The sequence below is a fragment of the Pseudorasbora parva genome, chromosome 14 (genome assembly GCF_024679245.1).
Source record: "Pseudorasbora parva isolate DD20220531a chromosome 14, ASM2467924v1, whole genome shotgun sequence".
Lineage (NCBI taxonomy): Eukaryota > Metazoa > Chordata > Actinopteri > Cypriniformes > Gobionidae > Pseudorasbora > Pseudorasbora parva.
In genome coordinates, this window is record NC_090185.1 from 16,764,021 (window position 1) to 16,778,299 (window position 14,279).

The 14,279-nt window shown below is 36.3% G+C and overlaps 2 protein-coding genes across 2 annotated transcripts in view; one reads left to right on the top strand and one right to left on the bottom strand.

The window, feature by feature from the left end:
- Positions 1-11,092, bottom strand: part of tspan7 (tetraspanin 7) — a 31,978-nt gene extending 20,886 nt beyond the window's left edge. The window contains exon 1 of the mRNA XM_067415684.1: positions 10,935-11,092. Coding sequence (XP_067271785.1) covers positions 10,935-11,015 — 81 coding nt within the window. The 5' untranslated portion in view covers positions 11,016-11,092. The remainder of the gene's footprint in view (positions 1-10,934) is intronic.
- Positions 1-14,279, top strand: part of LOC137040223 (uncharacterized) — a 192,170-nt gene that overhangs the window by 58,793 nt on the left and 119,098 nt on the right. The window lies entirely within an intron of this gene.

Genomic DNA, 14,279 nt, shown 5'->3' on the forward strand with positions numbered 1-14,279 from the left:
GTATGGATAGATAAATCGGAGAAATGGTGAAAGATTGTAGTGGAAACAGACAGAGATAAATAACTCTTTTCTAAATAAAAGAATTTTAATTGTCCCACAGTGCATCAGTTAAACAGTGCGGGAAATGAGAATGCTAATGCTAATAGGGGAACTTGTCGATTTTAGATGTCATCTCACACTAATGACCTAAAGTAACCGACTTCTCCACATAAAATTAATTTCCCTAAAATTTATAATGATTGTTTGAGTAATTTTTTTAAATCTCAAAATCCTTAAAACAAGATCATTGTGAAAAGTGTGATTAATTGTATTGAATGTGCATTTCAAATCTTAAAAGTACTACTTGCAGATCAAATTAATTAAAGAAAAGGTCACTTAAATGTACTTAAAAATTACACTTTCACACTGAAGCAGTTTCAGTAACTCACTTAAGTACACAAGTGCACACTTTTGTCACTACACTTTTATTAACTCACTTAAGTACAAAAGTGCACACTTTTGTCACTACACTTTTATTAACTCACTTAAGTACACAAGTGCACACTTTTGTCAGTACACTTTTATTAACTAACTTAAGTACATAAGTGCACACTTTTGTCACTACACTATCATTAATTCACTTAAGTACACAAGTGCACACTTTTGTCACTACACTTTTATTAACTCACTTAAGTACACAAGTGCACACTTTTGTCAGTACACTTTTATTAACTAACTTAAGTACAGAAGTGCACACTTTTGTCACTACACTATCATTACCTCACTTAAGTACACAAGTGTACACTTTTGTCACTACACTTTTATTAACTCACTTAAGTACAAAAGTGCACACTTTTGTCACTACACTTTTATTAACTCACTTAAGTACACGAGTGCACACTTTTGTCACTACACTTTTATTAACTAACTTAAGTACATAAGTGCACACTTTTGTCACTACACTATCATTAACTCACTTAAGTACACAAGTGTACACTTTTGTCACTACACTTTTATTAACTCACTTAAGTACACTAGTGCACACTTTTGTCACTACACTTTTAGGGTGTGTTCACACTTGTAGTTCGGTTAGTTTGGTTCGTTTGGTCCGGACCAAAAAACAAAAACAAAACATATAGTCCTGGTCCGCGTAGATCTTTCCGCGTCGTCAAATCAGTGGACTATGCGTCGCATTTTGTGACATTACGTCCGGTTTTTGGTCCGTGTTGCGTTCATATATCAATCGAACCGCACCAGAGTTTGTTTGGAAGAGGACCGAGACCCATCTTTTTAGCGGTCTCGGTCGGCTTGTTTGGTGCGCACCAGGGTTCGGATGGCAGCATTCACATATGTTCAAATGAACAGCACTAAACGAGCAATCGCACCAGGGTTTGTTTTAATTGAACCAAACATGACAAGTGTGAACACACCCTTATTAACTCACTTAAGTACACAAGTCCACACTTTTGTCACTAGACTTTTATTAACTCACTTAAGTACACAAGTGCACACTTTTGTCAGTACACTTTTATTAACTCACTTAAGTACACAAGTGCACACTTTTGTCACTACACTTTTATTAACTCACTTAAGTACACAAGTGCACTCTTTTGTCAGTACACTTTTATTAACTCACTTAAGTACACAAGTGCACACTTGTCACTACACATTCATTAACTCAAGTATTAACTCAAGTACACAAGTGTACACTTTTATTAACTCACTTAAGTGCACAAGTGTCCACTTTTGTCAGTACACTTTTATTAACTCACTTAAGTACACAAGTGCACACTTTTGTCATTACACATGCAAAAAAGTGTCTGCAAGTCTTAAATCAAAATTTTATTACATGTATGCTTGAAACAACAACAATAACGGGGTGGGTTCTTTTTGGCTTCGGTTAATAAGCAACCACATGCAACTGCATCGCAATGCACTAAAAACATTTAGCACAACTTGGCAATAGAATAATGCTCTGGAACCATAGATTGTAAAAAAACATGGACGTAGTGTCCGTGACGTCACCCATAGGATTCCGCCAAGCCGCTCTGAAGTGTAAAGTAGGGGCGAGCTGGGCGTTGCCATCTTGCTAGAACGTCATCGCGTGTCACTCCCGGATAACAGAAAATGGGCAAAGAGGCGGGATGTGGGCGGGGCTGAGGTGACGCAATGACTATAAACGGCGGATAAACGGCTAACCACCTGTCACTCAAAGTAACCACACCCTTAATTATGCAGAACTTCAAGGCTTTATATAACGTAAACGAATGAGTTATAAAAAAATTCACCCCCCTCACAGTTGTCATGAAGGGCAAAATTAGCCGTATAGGCCAAAACCACAATTTGTACCAGACTGCAAACATGTTTTTTTCTGCTGTACAGTTGGGAATTTTAACATGGGGCTCAATGAGATTCTGCTCCCTTCTGGAGCCTGTCCCTAGTGGCCAGTCGATGAATTGCAGTTTACATTACTTCCGTATTTGCTTCAAGAGAGATCGCGGGAGGTTGCCGCTTGTCTGGAACACATCCACTAGTTTTTTACGGGCTAATGTCACTCACATTTAACTGCTGGGCAGCAACGTAGATGTTCCGTGCATGCTGAAAGTTAGTCAACATAATAGCTAATACAAATAAGTTAGCACAACAAAAAAATCAAATGAAACCTGTGCTATGTGTAAACCTGATGCTACATGCTGCTAACACACAGCAAACATTTAGCATGCCTTTCCCCATGAGCGTAAAGCTGCTAATCCCAAACACAAGCATCTAGCACCACGACTCAAGCTATTGGCTAATAATAGCATCTCGTTCATTACCAGGCCAGTGTAAAACTGCTCACGGTGTCATTCCAGGATAACAGGACCTTAAGACAGGAATTCCAGTCACCTTTAAATTCCACAGTCAGGAACTAATGAGGAATATTCCAGGAATGCAAACCTTTTCAAAGTGTTAAATTAGGACTTTAATTCTGCTAGTCAGAGACATTTCAACTTTAAAAAATGGTTTTATTAATTACCCAAAACTTTCTTTTCTTCAGAAATCCTTATGCTGATTTGTAGATCAAGAAACGTATTATTAGCCTTTGGAAACTGTGATACATTTTTTTCCAGGATTCTTTGATGAATTGAAATATTCTTTGCTGGGTTGGCTTTCTTTTCCTGGTTGGCAGCCGCAACATTTAACAGTTATGATTTCCCATCCATTCACATTTCACACACATAATCAGAACATATCGTTCAGACTTCCAGTCAAGGATTAACCTAAAAAATACCTCATCCACCGCTAAACGCTAAACAGGATGTTACTGGAGAACATGGACAATTTTAAATGACTTTAAGCAAGATTAATCACAGTTATGAATCAACATCTGAACGTAACTCACGGATTCATCAATGGGATATTTGGCCTTTGCAATCCTCAATCAATTCCCTTGCCAACAAACTCACTCAGAACCAATCAGACCTCAATTCAATTTAATTTCCATTTGAGGTTGAATCTTTTCTTCTGATGTGTCATGCCGTCCTCAAGAGGGTCTGATAACTGCAATAATCAGACACTCTTTTAGCTTTTGTTCCCTTACTGTATACAAAACCACAATGAGTGTTTGATGCAGATAATAAAGGCAGAGCTCATGTTTCCTGGCACTTAAGACCAATCCCAGCGGAAAAACTTGTTTCTGTTCTGGATGTTTACCAAACTGGAGTCTGAAATGGGCTGAATGCACTCATGGGAACAGATTTTCCTGAACCTTTTTGGAGTTTGAGACTTTCTTCATTGTTAATATTACAGATATTTTATTTTTCATTGATACTCTGATGCTCCTCGCCCGTCCGTCAAGCAGGTATCATGGAGGAGCACCTGGTCAGCTAAGAGTCAAGAGTGTCTTAAGCTTCCTATAATAGGATTCGAGCCTGGATAATACCAACCCAGTCATTTAGAGAAGGGCTACGGAGCTGTGGAGATTTAACTGAGTGAGCCGTATCACTTTACAGCACTCATGAATAAATGAAAACAGAAATATATTACTGCTGTTTGAGAAATGTATACCAAAATAATTAATTTTAATATTTAAAGAGCCCCTATTATGCTATTTTCAAGGCTCCTAATTATGTTTTGGAGGTCTCCTACAACAGGTTTACATGCATCAAAGGTAAAAAAAATGTTTTTAATTTTCTCATAATATACGTTGCAGAATCATCTCTTTTCTAAAGGGTCTAAAACCAATTCAATAAAGGATTCAGTCTCTCGAAACCTCTCATTTAAGAAAGCCTACTCTGTTCTGATTAGTCAGATGACCCAGTCTGTTGTGATTGGCCTACTTCTGTTTCTATTCTGAGGGAATTACAGTTCATATCTCATAATTGTGACTATGTAGACTATTTTAAGCCTCAGAGTTGGAAACAGATTTCCAATAAAGCCTATTGGTCTTAAGACTATAACAGCAAAACTGGACAAACAAGGTCACTTTAAAATCCAGGTACAATGTGAACGCAAAGAGAACTGGGCTTTTGCTTACTTCATTCACATTTGGGTGAAAGAGATGTACATGGTAACTATTAACAAAAAAACATGGGCAGAACATGACATAATTTGGGTACAGGATGAGGTATTAAATGTTTATCAAATTCAGAGTTGAAATCCCAATGTTTGTCAAAATCATAACAGTTTATTTTGCCCAAACGGTTCTGCTTTAGGCGCAAGTTTGTTTTCCTTCAGATTTGACAGGGAAGATTTATCTGAATAAATCTGAATAAAGTGGTTTGATCACTCCACCTCTGCATTCCAGAGGGAGCGATAACACTGAAGAGAATACACAAGACGAAATATTAACAAGCTTAAGGAAAAACAAACAGAGGATCTGCGTTAAGCGTCAACGCCTCCACACACGAAAGGACAGAATATATCAGCAGCAGTGCAGTATTCAAAAACGGTTTCATTTCCATAATAACACCAAAGGCCACTGGGAAAACTGGACCAGACGATTTCCTAATTGTCTGTTTGTAATGAACAAGCCTGCCAATGCTAATAACGCTAGCTAAGAGCAAAAGAACTCAAGAGAAGAGCGACCCAAGAATCTCTAAATGGCACCAATTACAGAAGCACCGATTTTACTTGTTGGTCAAATAGGTCCAATAGCACCCTTCGATTACCATAGTAATAATTTAGTACTGACAGTATAATATCCTTTCTGACAGAATAAACACTTCTAACTAAAGGTGACGATTTATTGTTGAACCCTAATTTGTTCAAACAAATTGATACAACCATAACAATTACTTTACATCGCTGATCTGACTAGCCCTGTCCGTTAAATAGCTACACAAAACAACATTAAAGGGGTCCAATTATGCCCCTCTTTACAAGATGTTATTAAGTCTCAGGTGTCCCGAGAATGTTTCTGTGAAGTTTCAGCTCAACATTCCCAGAAATGTGTAAATACTATTCCCAAAAGGCCCCTTTTTGGGTGGAAGCAAAAACGCAAGGTTTTTGTGTGTGTATCTTTAAATGCAAATGAGCTGCTGCTCCCTGGAAGACGTAAGCTAATAGGGCAGATTCAGTCACCAGTCGTGGGTGGGCCTGTCACATTGTGACCTCACAATGTATAGAAAACGTGAACAGACAGTTTCTGATTTATGGGGAATATAACAAAGGTGTGGGTGGATTTTTACCAGAATAGGGTGGTTGCATTCCCACACTGCCGATACATATTTATGTTCAAACTTATGTTCCGACTATTTCACTCAACGAAACGTGGCACTTTTCCAGCTATATAATGTGTCACTGCTTCCTTTGGGTCCCAGGAGAGAGTTTAATGTGAACAGGATTCCCGTCACTCGCTGTAATGTTCTAGCAAGCTATTTTAAGACACAGAGACTTCTGGGATCACACATGGACACATGCCATTCTAGGTGTGTATCAGTTACACACACACACACTGCAAAGTCATACTGTCACATCCTGAGCCGATGCAATCTACAGATCATTACACGGTCAATCAATCAAATCCACCCATCGCCGTCTTTCCCATGCAAATGCGCACGGGGGAAAGGTGGCATTAGGTGTTGACTTACAACCAAAGCTTTATAAAATGTCGACTGCATTGAAATATGAACCGAACGGATGAACTGCAATCCTGATGCTAATTTCAGCTCTAGAGATCCAGATTTCTCTCATGGGGAACCTACCGACATCTGGGGTTTTCTTCTGCATTTCTAATATCAGAGTTCACACCAAAGATTAGAAATGGTTCAAGTGAAGAAAAAATAAATAATTGAATGCAGTGTCATAGAAAAGTAAAATAAAAAAAAATCTTCACAAATGTTCCAAAAAAGATTAAGATGTTCCAAATAGTTCATTATGTTATCTTGTCAAATTATGTAAAAAAAAATTTAGTCATTTCTCTTTTTTTCCTTTCTTTTTTTACACAAAACTAGAGTGCCTGGAGAGAAAAACGTTTGAAAATGTGTTTTTTATCTGTTTTTTTGCAAGCTCCACCCACATAAAAAAAAATCACAGTAATACTTTATTTTACAGTGTCATTGTTACACATGTTAAATGCAGTTCCTGTAGTAATAACCACTGTTAACCCCAACGCTCAAAATAATGAATCAGTTTGAGTAGAGCCAACTCAAATTTGTTATTTTTTTTAAAAACTTTTTTAATGGTGTTTAGAACTTCCTTTTTCTTTTGAGTGCTCAAAACTGACACTTTTTAAGTAATTAATCCTCATCCTCATGAAAGCATTTGAGTTTCATGAACTTTTTTATGTTTCTTTTAACTTAGACAAACTTAAATTTAACCGAAAGTGGGCTGGGATTTTTAAATCGCAGCATGCAGCTTACTCAAATATTTTAAGTTAAGAGCAATTAAAATGTATTATTACAAAATAAAATCTACAAGTTCTGCTTACTTAAACTTTAAATTTCTTAACTTAAAAATGTTGATCTAAACAAAATAACTTTTTTTATATTCGGGTTTACAGTGCTGCCTTAAAATTTGAAGTTTAGTCAAGTTTACAACTTGGATATTTGAGTTGCCTAAACTTAAAGTTTCAGAACGGAAAAGGCAGAACGGACACTTACTTTTTTTAAGCTGAAACAACAAATGTTATTTACAGTGTTCCAACTTGTAATTATGAGTTTAACATAATTGGTTTTTACAAGTCGGAAGCTAGTACTTATGTTAATTCCAACATGACGTGAACGCAATGTAACCATCAAACATGTTATGATTAGCTATGTCACTAGCATTTCTGCTTTCAGCGAGGACAGAAAAATGACTTGTCACTGGACGTGTTGCGTCACGTCTGGTTAGCTCAAGGTGTAAGATTATCTCCACAAATAGCGGCATGTTAACATGCGAAACAATCTAAACGGGACGGGTGTGAAACGCACTAGTTGTTTCGTTCAAAGCAACAGGCGCTGTGTCATCTGTCTTTTCCCAGCCCCGTGGGCCTGTTCCCATCTGCCTCTGGGAGAACAGAGAGTGTGAATGTGTTCGTGAGGGTCGACAGCAGGACACACAGAGCTCCGTCTGTCTGCGTTCAGATGAACAGAATGACCCCAACAGGTCCAGAGCAGCTGACAGGAAGAGCGGAGAAATGACACGGACTCCATTTTCATTTGCCACGCATTTGCTCTCTATCTAATTTCTGCCTCTATCTTCACATCTCGCTTCAGTTACGCCTCCGTTCGCTTGCTCTTTCAACACAACGCAAGTTTCAAAGCCCATTTGTTATTTGTGCTTGGTTCACAATTCGGTGATGTTAATAGTGCATAAACCATTTACTGTTTCCTTGTGAATAGCACAATGTCCATAACTACTACTCCACATGAACATTATATGAAAGAATGAAAACAAACGCTGATAAAATGTGCACATTAAATGAGCTACAAGTTGCTTTGGATAAAAGTAAGTCAAATAAATAATAATTTTTCAAATAAAAAATAATAAAACATAAATCATATTAAAATTACATTTCTGTTGAAATTTGCTTTACTTGCACCCGATTTATCTCTACTAAAAGCCTAATTGTGCTTGAATGCACATGCATTTGTATATATTACATATATTCCATATAACAGCTGCAAAATTACTAGGAAATGTAAAAGTCCTTTTTAAACCAAACATTATTGCATCAGCCAAACTGTGCAATTATATAAATTTGAGGGGCATGTGTGCTAAATAAATGACTTGTTTTGTTTCCATCGACCTATTTTAATGCAAATTTTAAGATATCACATTAAAAAATATTGAAAGGAAATATTATAAAAATCCACATAAAACATATGTGTTCAATTAAGGTGGATCATTTTTGGAGCATAAACTGTGATGGAAACACTTTTAGCGAATAAATCCCTCGATGTGCAACAGAATCTCATATGACTTTGTATCAACAGCGGATATGATTGGATAACTGGACTAATCAGTGGACCAATCATATCGCACAGCATCTCAAATGTTGGTTTGGTGGCTCTGAAAGCCAAAGCCTGAGCCAAAGTCTGTCATCAAAATGGTTTGATATAATGACCTCCCAGAAGCGTCTCGCATGATTGCATTCCCAAACACCAGGCATCCGAAAGCAAGATAACCTGACGTATATTGTGTTTGGTCTGCGCGAGATTGCAAGTAATCATGTATAATGTAGGAAAAAAGAGCCACAGTTCCATTTTTATTACGGATATTGTGTGCCAATCTTCTCAGGAAGTGGGGATTTTTTTCTTTGAAACACACTGGATGGAAATGGTGCTTTATTTTATTTATTAGTGATGGAAACTGAAAAGCTAAATACTTAAAAACAATATGCTATTTCAGTGCCTTTAGCAGAGATAAATTGGATTTTAAGTAAATAAGACAAAGGTTTGCGCTGAAATACTACTTGCGAAAGTGCTAAATTGTTATGCGAATTCACCCCATTAGTTGATTCTTGATTAAATGTGCTGTCTACTCTGAGCTCTACAGTAGAATTACACTGCGTTTACGGTCCAAATGGCCTGGATTTGGGTCAGGCAATGGATCACTGTGCCGAGCGGGATTACAGACGGAAAGAGAGCTAAACAGCCACTGGTTGGTGGCGAATGTACCACAGGGCATTACTGAAGCTCCAGTGAGCACAGACGGAAATGTGATGGAGACGGTTACCTACTAACACAAACTCAGAGTGTTGACCTACATGAGAGCTGAAGGAAATCTGAAGCTTTAAAGTAATATGCCCATTTAAAGCATTCATTCACTGGAATATTCCATCGTGCATCATTACCGTCTGATTAGTAAATTTAATTCAAAGACCTGAAAAAGTAATTTTACAACTAAAAATGTAAAATTAGACATGACTATGTGCAAAAGAAGATATTTTGAAGAATGTTGCTAACCAGAGAGTTGATGACTTTTTCCCCTCTACTATGGCAGTAAATGGCTACTATCAATTGCTACGATCAGTTTTTCAACCCCTAAACATGTGCATTTTTATCATATTTGGTTATTTTCTTTTATCACATTACAAGACTTTTTGACATCTGAGGTCCAGTCGGTTTGCAAATGAATCATGTTGATTTTGCGTAATTCCTCATTTACTAGTGAATTGCATCAAATTAAGCATCTGCTCAATTACTTCTTACTAATTAATTACCAATTTCTCCAATTTTTTGAATAATAAATGATAAAATTGTGTCGTAGAACATTTATCTAATTCTTAATGAATAATATCTTCAGGCTACTGCTACTGCCTTTCCTCGCCCACAAAACTATTATAAAACACTTTATAACATCTTGCATTAGTCAAACATTATGTAATGCCAAACAGACTTAATGTACATTCAAATATGTATATATATTCAAATATATGAATCAAAGTTTCTAGACCCAGCCTTCTGTTCACATTTCACTGGATTTTCCAGGGTTGCAAGACCTAAATCTTTGAAAGTTGGTCTATTATTGTACTTTTAATCATATATTTCGGATAAACCAGCCCTAACTGGCACACAAAACTAAACAAACTTTGGTTGGTCGCTTCACATGTCAGTCTCTTCCTTTCTAAATGGCCGTTATTTTGGCCAGAATTAAGCTGAATATGCAAGACAACTATGTTCTTTTATGGGGAAAAGGCTTGTTAATAACTTATTTATAAGTTATGATGACAATGGAATCAAACTGAATGGTGGTTGGATCAGTCAAGACACACACACACACACACATCGATAGCGGGCGGTGCCATGATGCCACGGTTAACCGCTACACACAGACAGAAAACATCATGTTCATCACTGAGGATGAGGATGCTGAGGTTTGCTACATGGCAGAGAGATGAAGGTGACTGCAACCCTAATAAACCTGTTAAACGTTTAGAAGCTGTACACATTTAAACATCTATATTCAATTCATAATTCAGATTTGGACATTAAAATTCAATTCATGATCCATCATATGCCCATATTTGGGCATTAATATTACAATTGCAATTAATGATGTCCAGGATATGCTCATATTTGAACATGAATAGTCAATTATTAATGTATAATGTTGTGTGTATATGTACATTTTGGGCATTAATAATCAGTTCATAAGGAATAATGTTCTGACTGCAAATGTCCACATTTGAACATTAATATTAATTCGTTATTAATAGCCTAATGTCCAACATCATCATGCACATCTTATTTTTCGTCTCAAAAAACGGATTAAAACAGACGACTGTATTATTTTTCATCACTGGCATTCAAAATAGAGGACTGTTTATCATATTGTTGACCAGAAGAGAATCATTGATATATAATCATATTCGTGTTTCTAACGGCCTCAGAGGAGTCCAGCCCTGCCATGATGGAGATGCACTTGTTTTCCAGTGGCGCAATAATGCAACAAACGTCTTATTATGGTAATAAATCAATTCCAATGCTTCATAGCACGCTGCAGAAGCATTAAACGTTGAAAAACGCTGATGAATGAGGGTCACTCACCCAGAAGACGAAGGAATAGACGATGAGGAGCGTTTTGAGGCAGGTTATGACTGGTTTGGTCTCCATTCTCCTTGATGCCATGAGCGCAGTGGGTTTGTGCTGCTGTGATTCTCCGCTGCGCCTCCGCCGCCGCTGCGCTCCAGTCACTCTAGATTCGCCTGGCCAATCAGAGGACGAGGTACCCCGCGAAGGTCCCGCCCCACGCCAACAGGCCAATCAGAGGAAGAGAGGAGAATGTTGAATCCCCGCCCTTGAGACGCGACGCCCTCTGCTGGACGTCACATGACAGTGACGACGGTTGCGCTAAAGGTGAGGCAGGTGCCTCTGCGTCATTGAAACAGTAATGGAAAAATATATTTTCATTCACTCTGTCCTTCACTGGTTTAATAATTTAGTCATTCAAACATCAGGGACGTTTTGTATTTAGTATTTTTATAGGATGCAAGAGTCATTTTAAGCATTATATGCAAACAATTTTACTGTATATTCTAGTAGCCTATTTGTTTTGAATTTGTAATTCTTTCTGTCCTTGATAGACTTTGGATACAATTATCTTTTTTAATAGGCCTACAGATATTGTAGGCTTTGAAAAAATAAGGAAAAAAAGCTTAATACAAACCTTGATGTCAAAAAAGTGTATTTAACTTGCATTTATTGCATTTATTATTTTCTTCTTCTGTCTGTCCTTGCTTGACTTTGCGTGTATGTTAAACTAATAAAGCTGTGAGTTTTTCTTTATTAGTTTTCTGATGATAATCTGTAAACACTTTATATCACATTTAAGTAAATATATGCTATTGGGGCCTGAGATAGTATTTTAATATTTCTTAAATAATCAAATCTAAAATAAAAACTGTAAAATATATTATTAGTATATAATTAGTATATATAATTTACCTTATTTTTATAATGATTTTTTTATAATGACATTTAAATATAGAAATTGCAGTAGGCCTGTTTATTGAAAACATGCATAAAGCGCTCATCTAAATCTTAATAACAATAAAATGCACACAATGGCTTACAATGGCTTAAATACAGAAGAATTTAATCTAATAAAGCTTTGATTTTTTAAATTTTTTATTATATAGTATTTTTTAGGCTATGTGAAGCGGTCATAGATATTTTACAAAAAGATACCTTAGAAAATGCATTGCTGCAAAAAGAAAATATTGTCGGTTCAACTTAAAAATTTGAGTTCAATAAAATAATTTTTTTTAGTTAATACAATGAAGGAGATAATATCAAAAAAATATTGTAATCTGAACCACACAAATTATCTAAATTTATTTGAAAAAAGAAAACGAGCCACACGAATCACTCCCTGATGGAGACAATTAACATTTCTGACACTTTTAATGTTTTAATAATATCGCTATAGTGAATAGATTGTAAAATTTTACAACCAAATCACGTCTTTTTACTAACAACACATAATAAATGAAAACACCATTATTCTGATTATTATGGGCCCCAATTATAATTGTCCCATTTAGGAAAGTGACTAATTTTAGATCAGAATAGTCTATAATTACCTACATATCTTGGTTTGGATAAGATGTTAATTCCAAGTCAGCTTCCCTCATGTGATCCTTCAGCCTGGTGTGAAATAGGTTCACAGGTCGGCTTCAGATTCAGCACACAGCCCTGCTATATTTGGCACTCCAAATTTGCAACCTTTCGAGAAGCCAGTGGAGTGAGATTCAACTCTCAGCAATTACAGCAAAGCGACGGGCGGGCACGAGCTCAACCGAAACAACGTCATGCTCGCGTCCGCGTGTGAAGACGTGAGGCGCTTCACACTCAATATGAGACGTGACCCCACTATTAACACCCTAAATTAGCCTTTACAGAGAAACAAACACACAGCACTCGTGACTACAGCATAAAACCGCAGTCACCGAGGGTGTCTGACGCCACTGAATATGATAAATATAAGGTTTATCGACGAAAATACGACAGCTGAGCAGACTAACCTGAAGATGTGTTTAACAGTTTGAAGACTGTTTGCTCAAGGTAAGATCCAGGTGAGACTGTAATAACTTATTAAACCGTGTTGGATCTTGGTTTATTATCTTTTCAACAGGTGTGTAGGCCTACCGCTTTGAGTCCGTTTAATGGCGGGGGAGAGAACAAATCGTTTGAGGAAAGACTAAAGTGCAGAATGTAGTGGCGTTCACTTGGTTTGCGTTTTTCTTGTGATACAGACCACACGTTTAATTACAGATACCAGCAGAGAAATCACTGGCACTGGAATAATTATGTGGTTAGGAATAACAAGCCTGAGGAAAACACATTATTTTATTTGAATGAACTGCTTGATGTTGTTTGCACTCTCCTGGCTGGTAATATCAGTAACTACACCGCTTCAGAAGACAAACCAGACTGCACTGATGAAGAACTGCACCATTCCCTGTGTTCACTGGGCCTGTAATATATACTGTTAACTATAGAAGCAAAATATCGCCCTCTACTGTTTGAAAAGTAGCATGGACATCCAATTAAAAGAAGGTGAAACTATTCTATGCTTAAAGGTTCACTCAAAAATGTTTATTCTTTTATTAACAACTTTAGACAACTATTTAATTAACACTTCAAGGTCCAGAAAGGTAGTATAGACATCGTTAAAATAACCTGTGTGACATCTTAATTTTATGAAGCGACGACAATACATTTATTGTGCAAAAATCAAACCAAAATAACGACTTTACTCAACAATCTTTTCGCATCCGTGTCCGTCTCCTACGCGGTTGCTGTAGTAAATACAGTTCAGCGCTTCTGAGTTCTACGTCAGAACGGCGGCTCACCACGAGGGTGAGTATTTAGTGACAGAGTTTTCACTTTCGTTTAATATCAGGGGTGTCTGATCCTGTTCAGATCCAACCCTGACCCAACACACCTTGAGCTGAACTTTGGAGGAACATAGATCTCCAGGAACAGGAGTGGCCACTCCTGCTTTTTACAATTATTAATTATTATAGTAATAGTAGTATTATAAATTATTATTCATACTAAAAAAAATATTTTATAATTTTTTTAAAAATATATTACATATACATACATATATATATATATATATATATATATATATATATATATATATATATATATATATATATATATATATACTTTTTTGCCTACTTTTACACATACATATTTTTTGTACAATTAAAATAGTCACAGCCATAAAATATATTTTACATTATAAACTGAAAATGTATTAAACATATTACATAGGCCTATACAAAATGTAAAAAAATGTCTATGTAATATATATAGTAATATATATATATATATATATATATATATATATATATTAGCTTAAGTTATTAAGTGCGCATTTAT